Here is a 15567-nt window from a genome sequence, read left to right as displayed (position 1 = left end):
TAATCACACGTGTGATTAATCTGAAACATCAAACCAGCAGAATTCAAAGGAAAAAAAAAATACAATTTTTTAAAGGAAGCATTCTCACAGGACTCCTCCTTTGGGGCAGAAAAGCAGCCACCACCTTCACATACCTGATTTTCTCGGCTACCCCCAGCTTGATGTCCCCCTAAGTGCCCGGCTGGCCAGGCCACCCATCGAGGCGCTTGCTTTTCGAGTACTCCACCGCAGAGCACCCCAAGCTCTGCGACGGGTACTGTGGCTTTTCCCAGCATTTGTGATAGGAGTATTGCTGACAAAAATCAGTAGTATTTAACACAAAGCGCTGGGGGACATATTTCCCTTAGTATTGTGTAGGATCCTACCGTAAGTAATACTTAATAGTCAAGACATAATTACATGTACATTTTATCAAAACTCTTAGTCAATAGATTATAAAGCAAAACCCAAGTGGAAAAAAAAGAATCCTATGGAGCTTATTCTAGACAAGGGTAATACTTTATTAGTACTGTCTTTAAAACACCCTTTTTTTTTTTTTTAACATTTTTAAAATCTTCCAGGCTCTGCAAATTCCATGTGCACACACATTTCTTTCATTTACCTCCCACCCTCATTCTCACCTTAACCCTCTGTCTCTTGAAGCTCTTTCACAGCACAAGAGACATTTGAAATAGCATCTTAATTAGGATTCATCAAACTCTCTCCTCCGTCACTTTATTCCTAGCACACCTGAAAATCTCTCTTTCATGAGGTATTTCAGAGAAGATTGCATTTGCCTATGCTGAAAGATCTTGGTGTTTTTTTGATGAACTTCCTAAAAGGATTCTTACCCATTTATGCTTTGAAAATCATGCATAAAAAGGCCTATGCAACAAGAGGTACATCCCAAATGTCGTTACAGACTAGATATTCTAAAACAAAAAAAAGACAGAGCCACTGAAGACATATTTGGTAGGCTCAGGAAATGCACGTTAGTCGCTAAGCTGATGCAGAAATGACTTCTGTACCATATATGAAGAGGCAAAATAAAAGTTCAGATCATTAAAATAATAAAAAAAAATTAAAATGTATCTCTGTTATCACATGCTACCTCTAGTACCTGACTTTTTGTCAGCACCTTCCTATTTCCCACAAGGGAGCTAAAGTGAAGCCAAGGACTATAACCTATAGACGGGAAAACCACCGTTTAACAGCAGCGCGGTGCTGGCTGAGGTGACAAACATCCCCAGCAACAGGCTCAAGTGTGACAATTTCTGGTAAACAACTTTTGCTGAAAGGATAGAAAAGTCAGAATACGGGGAAGAGGGAAAGGCTTGTGAGGTATTTAACGGGAAGAATGGTCAAGGCTGAGGAACAAATAGGAAACGTGAAATCACTACAAGAAAGGTTTCCACATATAGCAGGCTGTGAGCGGATGCGGAAACAGGTATAATTTCTGGTTATAACAAGTCACTAATACTATTTTAAGACAAAGTGATGATGGTATAAATGAAAGCAAGTCATCCAAGGAGTTTCAGTAAACAAGGACAACAGAGATGATTAACAGGAATAATCTGAAAGGCAAAGAAAAATCCACATGTATTTTCACAAAACAGGCAACTGAAAAGTTAAAGAGCTGTTAGTTGTGTAATTAGTGGATGACACATACGAACTTCACAGCAAGAAGATACTCTGCTAGAGGAGAACTTGATCATCTCGAGGCTGCTAAGCATAAACCTATGATCAGAAACAGCAAGTTAGTGGGTTATTTCACAACTGCAAAATGCCAAAACAAGTGTAGACAGTCACTCTGGTTGCAATTAATTGTTTGTGATTTCTTAAAACCAGCTTATTTATGACTATGGGAATATACCTGTTTTCAAAAGAATATTTTATATAAAGAATTAAATTAACCACTTTTGTCAACGAAAAATATCTCAAGCTGAGCACTCGAACCTTCCGGAAGAAAAATATACTGTTATTTGAAGAATCGTCTATGATCACTAAGTAATGGTTACGCTGTGTAACGCATAACAGGGTCAAGTTGTGGTTGCGTATTTCATTTCCTGATTTCTGAATGCTTAGATTATTGAAAATTTAACATACTCTTAAAACAAAATACAACTATGAAAACGGATAGTATGAAATACTAGTTCTTTTGACATGACACACAATGTAAACTCAAAGCAATAGTACATGAAAGGACGTATTTCCAGATGCTTATTGAAAAGAAAGAATTTCACTCAATCTGCCCTAAAACGATACCCAAGGGTTGAGGTTGTTTTCCCCCTCTGAGACAAAATACGCTTACCCCAACAAAAGATCAACTTACTGATTCAATCTCTAATAAGCTGTTTTTTATAGTCTCTCATTTACGAGCAAAATAGCAAAGCAACCTCCTCCCACAAACAAAATGAGGCCCATGCTTCTTCCCACCTCCTTTGGTGTTATTTGGTGGGGCACATCCCTGTACTTTACCAACCAAAGCCGAAGTCCCTTGATTCACACTCTGATGCAACTCAGGAGTCGCAGGTCCCGTCATGTGCTCTCTCACAAAGGGCTGTCCCCACGGGACAAGAGGAACGGGACTGGAACAAGTTCGATAACCTCAAGCAGGACCTTGAGCCCTCCATCGTCTCCAATCACATCCTTCTCATCCACCTATGGCTCCCTGTGCTATGCACAAGCCTTCATCCTGCCCATTTTCCCTCCCTGTAGCTCATTCCCAGCCCTCCCAGACCCCATTCCTTCTCAGATCTTTCTCCTTCCAGCTTCCGCTTCCCCCACCCACACCTTGCTCATTCCAGTCTCTCATCGAAAAGAAGTCTGACTTCACCTTCGCCAGCATTTTGTCACTCTGCTCCTACCCTGCCTCTTTTCTCATTTCTTTGCTCAGCAATCCCAAATCTTACCTGTTTCCTGTTTAATTCATCTCTCTGCCCCCCACTGCACCCATCCCATGTTCCTTGCCCACTCAGCCACAGCCTCCTTCCAATTTCTCCTAACCGTTGTCACGGCAGGCTCCTGTTCCTATACGCTTTCTTCAGAAGTGTAGACGTGGTGCTCAGGGACATGGTTTAATGGTGGACTTCGCAATTTACGGTTGGTCTCGATGATCTTAAAGGTCTTTTCTGACCTAAACGATTCTATGACTTTATGTGGCTTCTACCACTGCCAAGCAGCAACAGAAGCATCACCGGGTGCACAGTCCCATCCCACAGGAGCTGCAAGAAGCCCTTCCACAAGCTCCAGCTTGTCCCTACGTTATCTCAACTGATACGTTCTCCCTGAGCAGGGGAGGACGCAAAGAGCCCAGCTGGCTCTGGGAGCAGCAAAATGAGAATATTCCATTACCGTGGCCACCTCCAGCTACGTATCTGCTGTGCAGATGGACACTGACTGCTCCCCTTCCCCCAGAGATTTAAAATCTGGTCAAATTTAGTCAGACTCTCAGCAGCAGAGCCCTAATACAAAGGCTACCTGTGCCAAATTTCAAATGCCTAATGCAAAAAATGAAGTTACCAGAGCTTGTTAAAGAACACATTGACAGGGGTAACCATGGTCAAGACATGTTCATACCCTAGTCTCACTCCAGAAACGGCCAATGGTTCTCAGTGAAACTTTAAGAACACCAACCCGGGAAAATGACATTCACTGAGACAATTATGCCTTGGAAAAGTCCACTACTCTTAAGAAAAAACCCTAAAATTCAAAGTTAAAACATTACATACCAGTCCCTGTCACCTCTACTCTCCTCTCCCCCATACTGAAGAAAGCAACCGTAGCAGGCAGGCCACGAAACGCCTCTTTAAAAAACAACAGCAACCACCACCATGCCTTCCATGGTTTTAGGTTTCAAAGGCATGAAACATGAAAGTATCTTAAACTTCCAAATCACCTACCTGAAATCAGTGCCACAATTTGAACAATCTCATTGGTTTGTAGGTAATATTAAAAAGGGAAAAAAGAAAAACAAGAAGCTCAGACCTGGGGTGGTCTTGCAAGTATAATTAAAAAAAAATAAATTAAAAGGTTTTGATTAATTACTCTTTTTAACACCAGGCTCCTGGACACCTACAACTCAGGGTGCAAGAACTGCAGATGCAGAGAACAGGAACTCAGTTCTATATATACCGAGCCCTGAGATTCTCAGTTTCCCACAGCTTTGCTTGTAAGATTTCTTAACGCAATAAAAATAAACACAGTTAAATTGTGATTCACAGTCTGTTTACTACAACGTAAAGTACTATAGTAATATTATAGGTTACTGCTACATAAAGTATTATAGGATGTTATTTTGACATCTGATGTCATTTTATTTACAGTTTCATAAATCAGAGAAGAAAAATCACCAATACTTATCCCCTTTAGGGAATTCTTGCATTTAGTCCTTTACTCTGTTGTTGTTGTTATTATTAGTGGAAGAAATTGAGCTCTACGTGGTTACAGGGACCTAAATGCATTAAGCCAACTGCAGGAACAGGACCTATGGTTTTGATCATATTTTCCAGGCAGTTAAGACCATGTTCATTTTAAACAAAAAAATGCTTCAGCAGTCAGAAAGTTTCTGTGGTTTCCTGAGCTCTTTACCAGTCGGTATAATCACAAGATTTATAAAACTGTGCTTGCTAAAATTAATCTTAAAAATCAATAAATAAATGTGGGTTAAATACCACAAAGGAAAATAGCCCATAAATGGACTGTACAGTCATGCATCTTATAAGAACAGTACACAGGATACACAGCAGCAGAGAGAAAAACAGGTTGATCTAAAATACATCAAATCATCTTTCCTTCATGCTTCACCCAAGTGATGGGGAAAAAAAAACCCCTGCTGTAATTGCTGAAATTTGATAAATATTTGCAGTGCCTAAGAGTTTCACTCCAGTTGTGTAACTGACACAAGGCGTTCACATTTTACAGAAATACCTACACAGCTTTCCTGACTCCATTCATTTTCCTGCCCTAGAATACCCTCTCAGCCTTTAGGAGATGTGGAGTTAATATTTAAGAAAGTATGAGACTAATTTCTTACTGTAGTTTTTGAATAGTAACTTGGTCATTCATACCTGGAAACATCCATTTAAATCATTCAAAAAGATGGTGAGGGGAAGCTATTTATCAGTATGATTTTGAATCCTTTTTCCACAAAGTGGGGCACTAACCACACTTATTCCCCATCACAGGATCTGTAGGAACCCACTATCCATATACCCATTTCCCAACAGGTCACAAGATAAGATGCGATGCTCACATTTGTATTTTGACATCCACATCCCTTTTTGAAGTTCATGAATGGCATAGATAAAGCAGATCAAGAAGGTAATATCATATATACTTTTTTGAAGTATAACAGAAAGTGGTTTTTCTATAGATCAGGAATCCTTTCTGTAAGGAATATGTAAGAGTCGGTATCACAGTCATCAACTCTCTTGCCTGTATCGTAGTTTATTTAGGTGACTTTCGGAATGCACAGGTGAAGTTGTGAACAAGGGGAAAACTCTTTCTCCAATCCAACCATGGGACGCCAAGATTAAGAGCATGGGGCAAGAAAAAGCCTTTAAATTCAGTAAGAAAAGCACTGCAAGGGTGGAAAAGCATTCTGCTTTGCCTCCAAGTTTGCTCTCGTCTTTGGCAAGGAACATGCCCCATCCATCGGAGAATGGAGAAAAGGGTAAGAGAGAATAGTAAGGAACGGAGGAAGAATTAAGGTTATTCCAACATCTATCCTCTGCGGCGTCATAGCACTCCACGGGCTTTTGATGGTAGAAGTTTCCATTTTCACAGCTTTTTCTGCAGTAGCGCTGACAGGAGGAGTTCACATAGACAAGCCTGCAGGCTCAGGCACTTCACAGCCACCTCTCACTATCTAGTTAAGAAGCAAAACCAGCAAATCTCTGGCCACGTAACGCTATTAATGAATGGATGCTTCACACGAGAATCTATGGAGTAGGAAAACACAGCACAGAGTAAAAGAAAGGAGCATTTTGTGAAAGTCTAAATTAAAAATCAAAGATTAAATTGAGAAGAAGATGGAAGAGGCAAAGGCAGGACTGAGAAAATCAGTGCAGGGCAAAAGGAACAAGGTGGGGTTTAGGTTTGGTTTTGTTTTTATGAAAATGGAAGTAGTACACTAATATCCACGTTGCACAGAAAACACTACAATGATATTGGCAGGGTTAGCTGCAAAGGCAAGAATAAACTGGACAAGAAAACTTGATTTATGTTTTCATTCCACAGCTGGATCCTCATTAACAATTCTAGGGAAAGCTTCCATTTTTATTTATCCCATAAGGAATTGAAAGACCATGTGTAAAGCCTTTAAAATGAATGAAGAACGATGGGAGAAGAGACTGAGGCAGGAGTGAAACCTTGTCTGCTGTACTCTAACCCTCAACAAGCTCAATTTATGAGGGAAGTTAAATAATTTAGTGATATGGAACCCAAAAATACACATCACACATGTACACGTACATTGCGTACGGATAGGTTCAAGGCACATGAAGGTGAGGCAGAAGAAAGCTTCAGGAAAATGTTGTTTCAGTCATCTGCATGGTTACTATAGGTGCTCCGCTGCCTCCTAAAGGGTACTCCCAGGAAACTGCATATAATCTCTTCTTGCTTTCTACATACAGAGCTATAGGAAATAACCTCAAGTTTCAGAGAGTCAATACTTTAAGCCTCTACCACTTGGCACCACGAAAAAAATTCCCATTCCCTCCAAAACAGGCTGGAAATTTACCTGGGAGAAGACTTCTGTTTAGATACCTTGAGACCTGCTTCCAGCTTTTTGCATTTCATTCATTTCACATAACCCCGAAAGACAGTTTCCATGTCCCAGTCAAAAAACGAAATAGAATCAGTATGGGTATCTTCTGCATTATTGTAGCTTTAGAAGCTAGGAAACTAGAACATAATTGTCCGAGGTATTCTCCAGCACAGATGGTCAAGGCCCATCAAAGCTAGCCAAAATTTGGATCATATTATACGGAAAACGTAAAATAGATACTAATCTAGCAGAAAGACAGAAAAAGAAATGCCAAGTAAGGAAGTAACATTCAGCCTGGAAAATAAAACTCCAACTAAAATCTCCTCTCAGCTACATCAAACTGGTTAAGCAAAGTTTTTCAAGAGAAATAAAAAAGGTTTTCTGTTTTCCTCTCTCTTTTAGCCCCTCCACTCCCATGGCAAACATTCAGCGTCTTTGAGGAAGCCTGCCTGGCTATTACTACGTTAATTTGTAACAGGAAACACCAAAAAAAGACAGAAAAGACAGAAAAAGAGGTATATGCAGCATCTCCTCTACGAGAGGGAGCGCATTTGTTATCTTCACATGGGAAAGTTTTGAAATGACTCTTCTAACTTCAGGTTACTAGTCCTTACGAAAGAAATACGTATATGCCATCAAATTCGGATGAACACATACAGCCTCTGCTGAAGAAACAGATATACAGATGCACGTTTATAAAAATAAATATTTAAATGATTTTTCGAGCGGAAGAATTATTTACCAAAACAACAACTCACCACTTCATGAATGGAACGGTTGAAGCCATCATCCTCTGTAAGGATCAGCAAAATGATAAGAGCCATGTAAACATGGTGGGAATTCCTTTCTTCGACGTGATAGAGAATTTCAAGAATTGGCAGAACCTTTAGGGAAGGAAAAATCTGTGTATTAGTTTAGTCTTTCAAATACCTCAGACAATAAACAGAGGAGACTCTAAACCTCCCGTGTATCACCCTGCCCTTAGGAATATCATAGCAATTTCTCCCTCTTGAAATAACCACCCCTAAATAGTGACGTGCAGTGTTCAAACACCTTCCATCTGTTTTATTCTGTCTCCACAAGAGAGTCTAAACAAATTCTTTCTTGTGGTCAGACATGGAATTTCAATTCCTAATAAATGAGATTTCCAGCCATACCAGTTACCATAGGCTCCGAAAGCATTAGTTCCCCTCTAGACTATGGGAAAATAAAATTGTTAAACAAGATTTTCACCAGTTCAAGCAGGAAAACAATTGTTTCTAACCATTTGTGCTACCACGAGCCTGGTCTGAAAGAACTTTCCTCATCAAATACATCCAAGCATACTGGAGCTGAGGTGCACAGAGGCATTTTGAGACCTGAAACTCAAATGCCATTTTGGTGTGTGGAGATAATCCCAGAAAAGAACCAGTTGGGGTTGGGTTAAGACTAGAAAAGGCCTGTTTTTCCAATTCTAGATAATATGCAGCCAAAGAGAACTGACATTATGATGAGAGTTCAGCCCAAGGTCTTGCAACATTTCCACCAGGATGAACAGCTTAAGCCAAAGTCTTGCAATAATAATGAAAATGAGATTTCATTGCAACAGCAAGCATACCTGAATGCTAGTCTAAAGTTAATCCAGATGCAAACGTTGTCTCTCTACCAACTGAAAATTAGCTTTCCACTGGCTCAGTACAACGTGGCTTCCCCGGGCTGCAGAAATAAGCCTAAATTGCAAAATACGCTGGAAAAAGGAACTGGAGAAAACTCCCAGTTCCAAGATAGTGGATGAGATGCAAAATTCGTTCCAAGAAGCTTCTAGACACCTAAAGACTTGCTGTTTTTCAAAACAGGCACAGTGCAGCAGGATGAATCATGTGAAACCTATTCTGGTGAGTGGCCAGGACACCGAGTGCTTCACAAGCCTCTGAAGTTACCAGAATGTTCTCTTACCATCAACCAGTCCCAAAACAGTTGGAACTTATTAAAACACACAACAGTTTCTATTAAAACCAATGAGATTGATGTAAATGCTGCAGGCCACAAAACCTTTTGACAGATGCTTCGGCCAGGGTCAAGACAATACCACAACAAAAGCAGAAGGAAAAAAATGTTTCCTCATTGCAAACATCTTTCCTCCGTTAAAACTGGAGCTGAGGTCTTCGTGTTTTGTGAATACAGGTCTTGAGAGTAAAGACCAAGTTTTCCTAGAATATCTACTTAGGGTATAGCAAAACACATTAGTCCTTTTCCTTGGATGGGGGAAAAGGGAGACAATCATCACTGCATTAGTCCTCTGTTTAAATTATTTCCATCTCCAATATTTATATTGTACGTAGCTTTGCCTTGCATAAGTTGAAAGTAATTTCCAAGTCCAAGCGTTATGTTAAGCTGCATAGAGCAGGTAGCAATATAAAACTACCAAAGAATTGCATTTACAACTTGACTTTGCAGGGAGAACAACAAAAGCCTTTCTGAAGGTAACCAGTGGAACAACTCCCAAGTTTTTAAGACAGCTCCCAAATACCCGTGTATTCCTTCACAACGGCCCAACATGTCTCCTCTGTCTGTCCGCATTAATATTAGGTCAAACTGCCGTTGAAAAAGTGCATTCATGTTCCTTAAGTGCTCCAAGTCCTTGTATTGCTACAAGCTACATTAAAAAAGGGTACCTTAATTCTGACGTCAAGACATTATAGACATTTCCATATGAGCCGATACGTGAAAGTATTCTTAACTGAAGGTTCAGAGTAGCTACTGAAGTCACTCTCACTCTGATCTCTAGATCACTGCATTCAGTCCTCCTGCCCCAAATACACCTCAAAAGCTTTTGAAACCTCCTCTTCCCACCTCCACTCCCCTGGCCATGCTTTCCCTTCCACTCCGCTTTCAGACTTCTCTCCATCTACATACCAGACCAAAAACTCAAGGAGGCAAATGGCAACTTCACTCTCTCTACCTGCCATTTCCAGATGAAAACTGAATCAATTCATACAGTTTCTATAACCCTTCCTCCTTCAAACATTTTTTTCCTTTGTATACTGATATACATTGTATACTAAGCTGCCCGGCAGAAAAGGACCTGGGGGTGTTGGTCGACAGCCAGCGGAATATGAGCCAGCAGTGTGCCCAGGTGGCCAAGAAGGCCAACGGCATCCTGGCCTGTATCAGAAATGGTGTGGCAGCAGGAGCAGGGAGGGGATCGTGCCCCTGTACTCGGCGCTGGTGAGGCCGCACCTCGAATCCTGTGTTCAGTTTTGGGCCCCTCACTCCAAGAAGGACATTGAGGTGCTGGAGCGTGTCCAGAGAAGGGCGACGAAGCTGGTGAGGGGTCTGGAGCACAAGTCTGATGAGGAGCGGCTGAGGGAGCTGGGGTTGTTCAGTCTGGAGAAGAGGAGGCTGAGGGGAGACCTCATCGCTCTCTACGACTGCCTGAAAGGGGGTTGTGGTGAGGTGGGTGTTGGTCTCTTCTCCCAAGTGACAAGTGACAGGACAAGAGGAAACGGCCTCAAGTCACGCCAGGGGAGTTTTAGGCTGGATATTAGGAAAAACTTCTTCACTGAAAGGGCTGTCAGACACTGGAAGAGGCTGCCCAGGGAGGTGGTGGAGTCACCATCACTGGAGGTATTTAAAAGACGTGTGGATGAGGCGCTCAGGGACGTGGCTTAGTGGTGGACTTGGCAGGGTTAGGTTTATGGTTGGACTTGATGATCTTAAAGGTCTTTTCATACCTAAACGATTCTGTGATTCTATGATTGCTGAGGTACAACACAGCTTTAGGAAAAGTATTACTGTTCTCAGAAGAAAAACTATTTGATAAGCCACCACTTAATTTTTAATATAATTAAAGTTTTAATTCAGTCTTATAGCCTAACTCTTATTTATTTATCTAGAATTGTAACCAAAATGCATTTCTACCCTTTTATGTTACACACATACATTAAAACTTTTATATCTATCTTCTTACGCACTGGCATCGTCCAGCCACGTAGTGAGAAGCCGATAACTTCTTGTATTGCTGGCCCTTTTATTCACAGGCATTAAACTACCATTAATAGACTACTACTAACACTCCTCCATCAGCAGGCGCTTTTATCTGGCAAGATACAGCCACTATTAAAAAGTTACTTTTAATCCCCAAAACAAGGGGCAGGCAAAAACAGACACTGAAAATTGCAGGTGCTATATTCAGTCCAAGGTCAGGAACAGTTTCCCCAGCACAGAGTTTTAAAATAGCTTGTCTGTAGTATACAACAAAATACAAGACCGCATAGCCATGTGAGTAACCTGCTTAAGCCAATTTTAGGCCACAGGAAAAAATACTGCTGTACCACGAGTTGATATAAATACATCATCATATACATTATTTCAGTCCAGTCATGTTGAGCAGCAACAAAATCTACAGCATGCAGCAGTGCTGCACAGTGCAGAAGCCAGAGCAAACATATTCAGTAGGAATAGCTTACTTCTTATAAGCAGAGGCATTTTTACCTGCTATATGGGTGTTAACTGCTCTTACAAACAGAAAAAGGCTCAACCTTTTCCCATCCACAGACCACGGCACTATGCTTATAAAAAAATCTGCTAACTGACCCCTATTTCACCAGTCCCACCAATTCCTGGAGAGTCCTTGCAAGTACTTTCAGTAAGACAGCCAAATTCCAGGTGTGAACGTCCCTAACAGCATTAGATATTTAACCCAATTATTTTATAAAATTATACTAAGTGACACGCTATAAGTTACGGAAGACACACAAACATCCTATTCATTCCACCAAGCAGACTTACTATAAGAGCAAAAAAGATGTGCTGCCTCACTAACGATGAAGCATTATAAAGCACACCAGAAGAGAAGGTATTTATATATAACTGACAGAGGTAGAGTCATACACGAATGAGGAAGCAAGCTGAGATATCATCTATTACAGCAGTTAACAAAACCACACTGAATCAATTTACAAATTAAACTAAAGTTACAAAAGAGCAAAGACACATTTCAAAAACCCTTAGGAAATGTCACTGAACATCTGCTAGTGATGCTTCCTGGGCACCAAAACTGGGAAGTTATTAAAAACACAGCAAATGCGATGTGCTGAGTGCAGTGAAACACGAACAACCTGCAAAACCCCAAAAAGTTTAAGATGAGCGCTGAGCTGACTTCTCATGTAGCACAGACCCTTATACTTCACCCAACTGCCTCTGTATGAAGAGGCCACTAACTTATGCCATATTCCTTCAAAAAGTCATCCACTCTCGTTCAAAGATATCCATAGAGAGCACTGTTCTGCCTCTGCATTAATTACCTTAACTGTTTTCTTCCCATATCTCTAAGTTGTGGGATTCAACCTCCAGGTTTTAGTTCTTATCACGCCTCTCTCTGCAAGCGGAGAGTCCTTTCTGTTCAAGGCTTTTCCCTTGTGAAGGCACGTACGCATCCTGATGCTTCTCAAGCTCTTTTCCGACCAATTGAGCCGAGTTAAGCTTTCTAAGCCTCTCACAGTTTTGTTGTTAATTTTAAAGCAAAAAAAAAAAGTTTCTCTACCCTCTCTCCATTTTTCACTAGCCTGTAAATATTTTCTGAAATATGGTAGTACACCACCAGAATAGCATGCAGCGTGTTAGCACCACTCTTGCAGTTGCCATATAGGGAAGGAAATAATCAGCTCCGTTACTCCTGCCCCTTCGTCTCGTTGACAAGCCCAAGACTGAATTAACCTTTTTCACCACAGGGCTGTAATTAGTAGACCGTGATTTCTTGGTCCGTTAACCCTCCCACCCCCAATCCTTTCTGCGTCTGGCTCAGCCTGCGTTACTAAGCGATTAAAACTGCTCTTCTCAGTTGGCTGCTGCTCATCCTTACCTACCAGCCCGCTAAAAGCCAGAGGATATGACAAAGATGCCAGTAATGTGTCAGCAGTGATAACAAAAAGAAACAGTATGCATAAAGAATAAAATGAGAGCAGACAGTGTCAAATTTTGGTATTAAAAAAATAATCAAACATGCCATTGACTTTTCAGTGATGCTTTTCTCAATTTTCTCAGCTCTTCCCACAAAGTGTTTAATGTTGCTGATTATTTCTGTGATTCTGGGATTTTCTGATATTGGTGGTTTTTTTTTTTTTGAGGGGGAGGAAAGACAGGTGATACTATATGAAAGTATCCCACATTGCATAGCACCTGAGTACCTGCATCTGGAGTTGTTTTGACACACGCACCTCATGCTTTTTCTGGAAGTTTTACAATGCAGCAGACATCGTAACTATAAAACGATGCACACACCTAACCTGTATTTCTCTAAAGATAAAGCAAATTGATACCTTTAGCAGCTGTGAAACATATCACTTACTAACAGCCCAGAAAATTAAATATGACCATTTGTTCACGGAATTCATTGAAAATGCCTCAGCCCTCACCTAGATAATCTGTAACAGACTACACAGGAGTTCAGCCTTGAATCAATTCAGTATCAACCATCTCACCCAAGTTTGCCAACAGTGGTGTCTATCAACTCTGATTTTAGCAATACATCTGCTAGAACTTGGACCGAGACCAAACTCCTTCCATATCTGCCATCGAACAGGCAAGGGATCTAATTATCTGGCAAGATTTCAAGTATTAAAATGGAAAGGGTTCTCTATTCCGTTACCAATTCCCCTAGACAGCCATTATCTTATTAAAGGAATGCTTTTTAATAAGTAAGATTTGTTAAAGTGGTTTGTGACATTACCAAACGTAGTGGGGAGCATAAGCTAATTTATAACCTCCAAAAACTGTACCAGGTGTCTGTTATATTGGCCATTAACCACAATCCTATTTAAAGCAGCTAAAAAGTCCCTACAGTTGCATTTCTATAAAATCTGCCAGCTACTCCTTGAGGAGTTTCAGCCTCAGGTCAACCCTGTACGACGTTTGGCGTATTAGTCAAGTTACAGCTCATTTTGTTAACTTCTATCCCTGTACGCACACAGTAAGCTTGTGTAACCTTTTGGCCTGAATATCTAAATAAGAAAAATAAAATAACGAATAGAACGGTATCTGCTAGCAGTTTCTTTACACCATACACCCGAGCGAGTTTGACCCGGGTCAGACTAACAGCGGCACTGAGAAAGAGGGAATCAAAGACAGCCTGGTAGCTTTATCAGTGCTATCTTTTACTGCAGTGACATGTTTAGCATCATACTCCTGAGATGACAAAATAAAAGTGAATAAGTGAGCCAGAACTGGTGAATAAGTGAGCCCCCACTGCAGAACAGGGGACACCGGCAGCCGGTGACCCCCAAGCTTCCAGGACCAACCCCTCGTGATGAGTGTAAGGCAAGCAGAGCAATACTTACAAGATTTTCTATGTCAGTTCGTGCCAACACATACGTCCGTACATTGCCATTTTGATGCAGAAGCATGTATAAAAGAAGAGTCGCTTGATCAGATTTCTGTTGCTCACACAAAGCCGTGTATAGACTGTTAAAATTAATCTGGAAAGCGTGTGGATTTGATGATGAAAAAGCAGTGCTATCTGAAATAGAGAAATCAAAAAAACAAGCTTTAACAAATACATTTACCATCCAGCTATTTGCTGACTTCACAAAATCTCTAGGGGAGATATTTTATAGAGACAGCACACTGAGGAGGAAACAAATCATCCATGACTCTTATCACCGATGGTCATAAACCTGAACAGAGTCTCATGAAGCTTCAGTTGTGTCAAAAAGCTGAGGTTGTCCTCCCACATGAGCTCCAATAAGACCCACGCACCCGCACAAGACACTCAACTCTTTTCATAAAGCTACTCTGATCGTCCAAATGGCTTTCACCGTTAGAAAGGAAGGCAATCCCAGGAGCTGCTGCAAGGAGGGCAGCTACAGTGTCTTCTCTGGAACCGACGTACCGATTCACGTGCAACCAAAACTTCCAGGTTTAGTACACTGGCATCAAGGTGGAGTCCTCTCCTATCCGTTTCTTGGCATGAAGGGCAGACGTGCATAGGTTAAGACTATCAGTATGTTTTCGGTGAAACATAGGTGGTGTCAGGACTTTAAAGATGCGTGTGTGGCGGGGAGTTTAGGGGGTTAAAGCAATTTGAAACACCGCGTCATATAGTCTAACATCCCTCAAAGTAACAGGAGTTCGTTCATGTTCACAATATAATCTGTGCCAGGGCGGGAAGCGAGAATAAAACAGATTTCTGTTCACAGAACCTTTTCACAAGAAACTTTACCAGTTTTAACAAAAACGTCCATCAGCACAGATCTCCAACATCTAGGAATTCCCAGTGGAAATGGAAAAAGCAAACGTGACAGTCAACGCACTCATCTCGTGTCAGAAAGCCAGATTCATGTCCTTATTCAGCCTCCCCACCTCCCCAAGTCAGAGGTTTTGCCTTTGATTTCTTTACAAAAAACCTTTGAGAGTGCAAGGTTTTGTTGCCGTGCAGAGCAGGTACATTTCTCAACTCTCAAAAAACTTCACAGAAATTTGTATAAAGTATTTTCCTGTCTAGCTCCGTTCAAAAACACCCAACCAAAGCATGCATCTTCTGTCATGGTACATGAAGTAGGACGAGTCTGCCTTTTTGGGCTGATTTATTTTAGCGTCCTGGCAACTGAATACGAAGGCTATCTTTTCTGAGCACACAAACAAGTTATGCATATGGAAAAATTACAGCAATTTCATGGCAAGAGGATATTCTGGGAACAACAGCAGTTTGGATACTCAAGTATACTAAAGGTCTGGACTTAAATTTCCGTATTACTATAAATAAGATGTTAGAAGTTGAAGAATTTAACTAAAATTCCTTTGTTTCCACAAGAGTAGACTACAGATTTCAGAATTGTTTATCA

At 41.0% G+C, this 15567-nt stretch overlaps 1 protein-coding gene across 2 annotated transcripts in view; it reads right to left on the bottom strand.

Moving 5' to 3' along the window:
• DYM (dymeclin) overlaps nucleotides 1-15567 on the bottom strand; it is a 227020-nt gene that overhangs the window by 121078 nt on the left and 90375 nt on the right. For both annotated transcript variants that reach the window (XM_059833367.1, XM_059833368.1), the window contains exons 10-11: nucleotides 14065-14243; nucleotides 7507-7632 (exon numbers count right to left, since the gene is read on the bottom strand). In XM_059833367.1, coding sequence (XP_059689350.1) covers nucleotides 7507-7632; nucleotides 14065-14243 — 305 coding nt within the window. The remainder of the gene's footprint in view (nucleotides 1-7506; nucleotides 7633-14064; nucleotides 14244-15567) is intronic.

Source organism: Gavia stellata, chromosome Z (assembly GCF_030936135.1).
Source record: "Gavia stellata isolate bGavSte3 chromosome Z, bGavSte3.hap2, whole genome shotgun sequence".
NCBI lineage: Eukaryota > Metazoa > Chordata > Aves > Gaviiformes > Gaviidae > Gavia > Gavia stellata.
The sequence above is the reverse complement of the archived record's forward strand: the minus strand, read 5'-3'. Positions and strand labels throughout refer to the sequence as shown.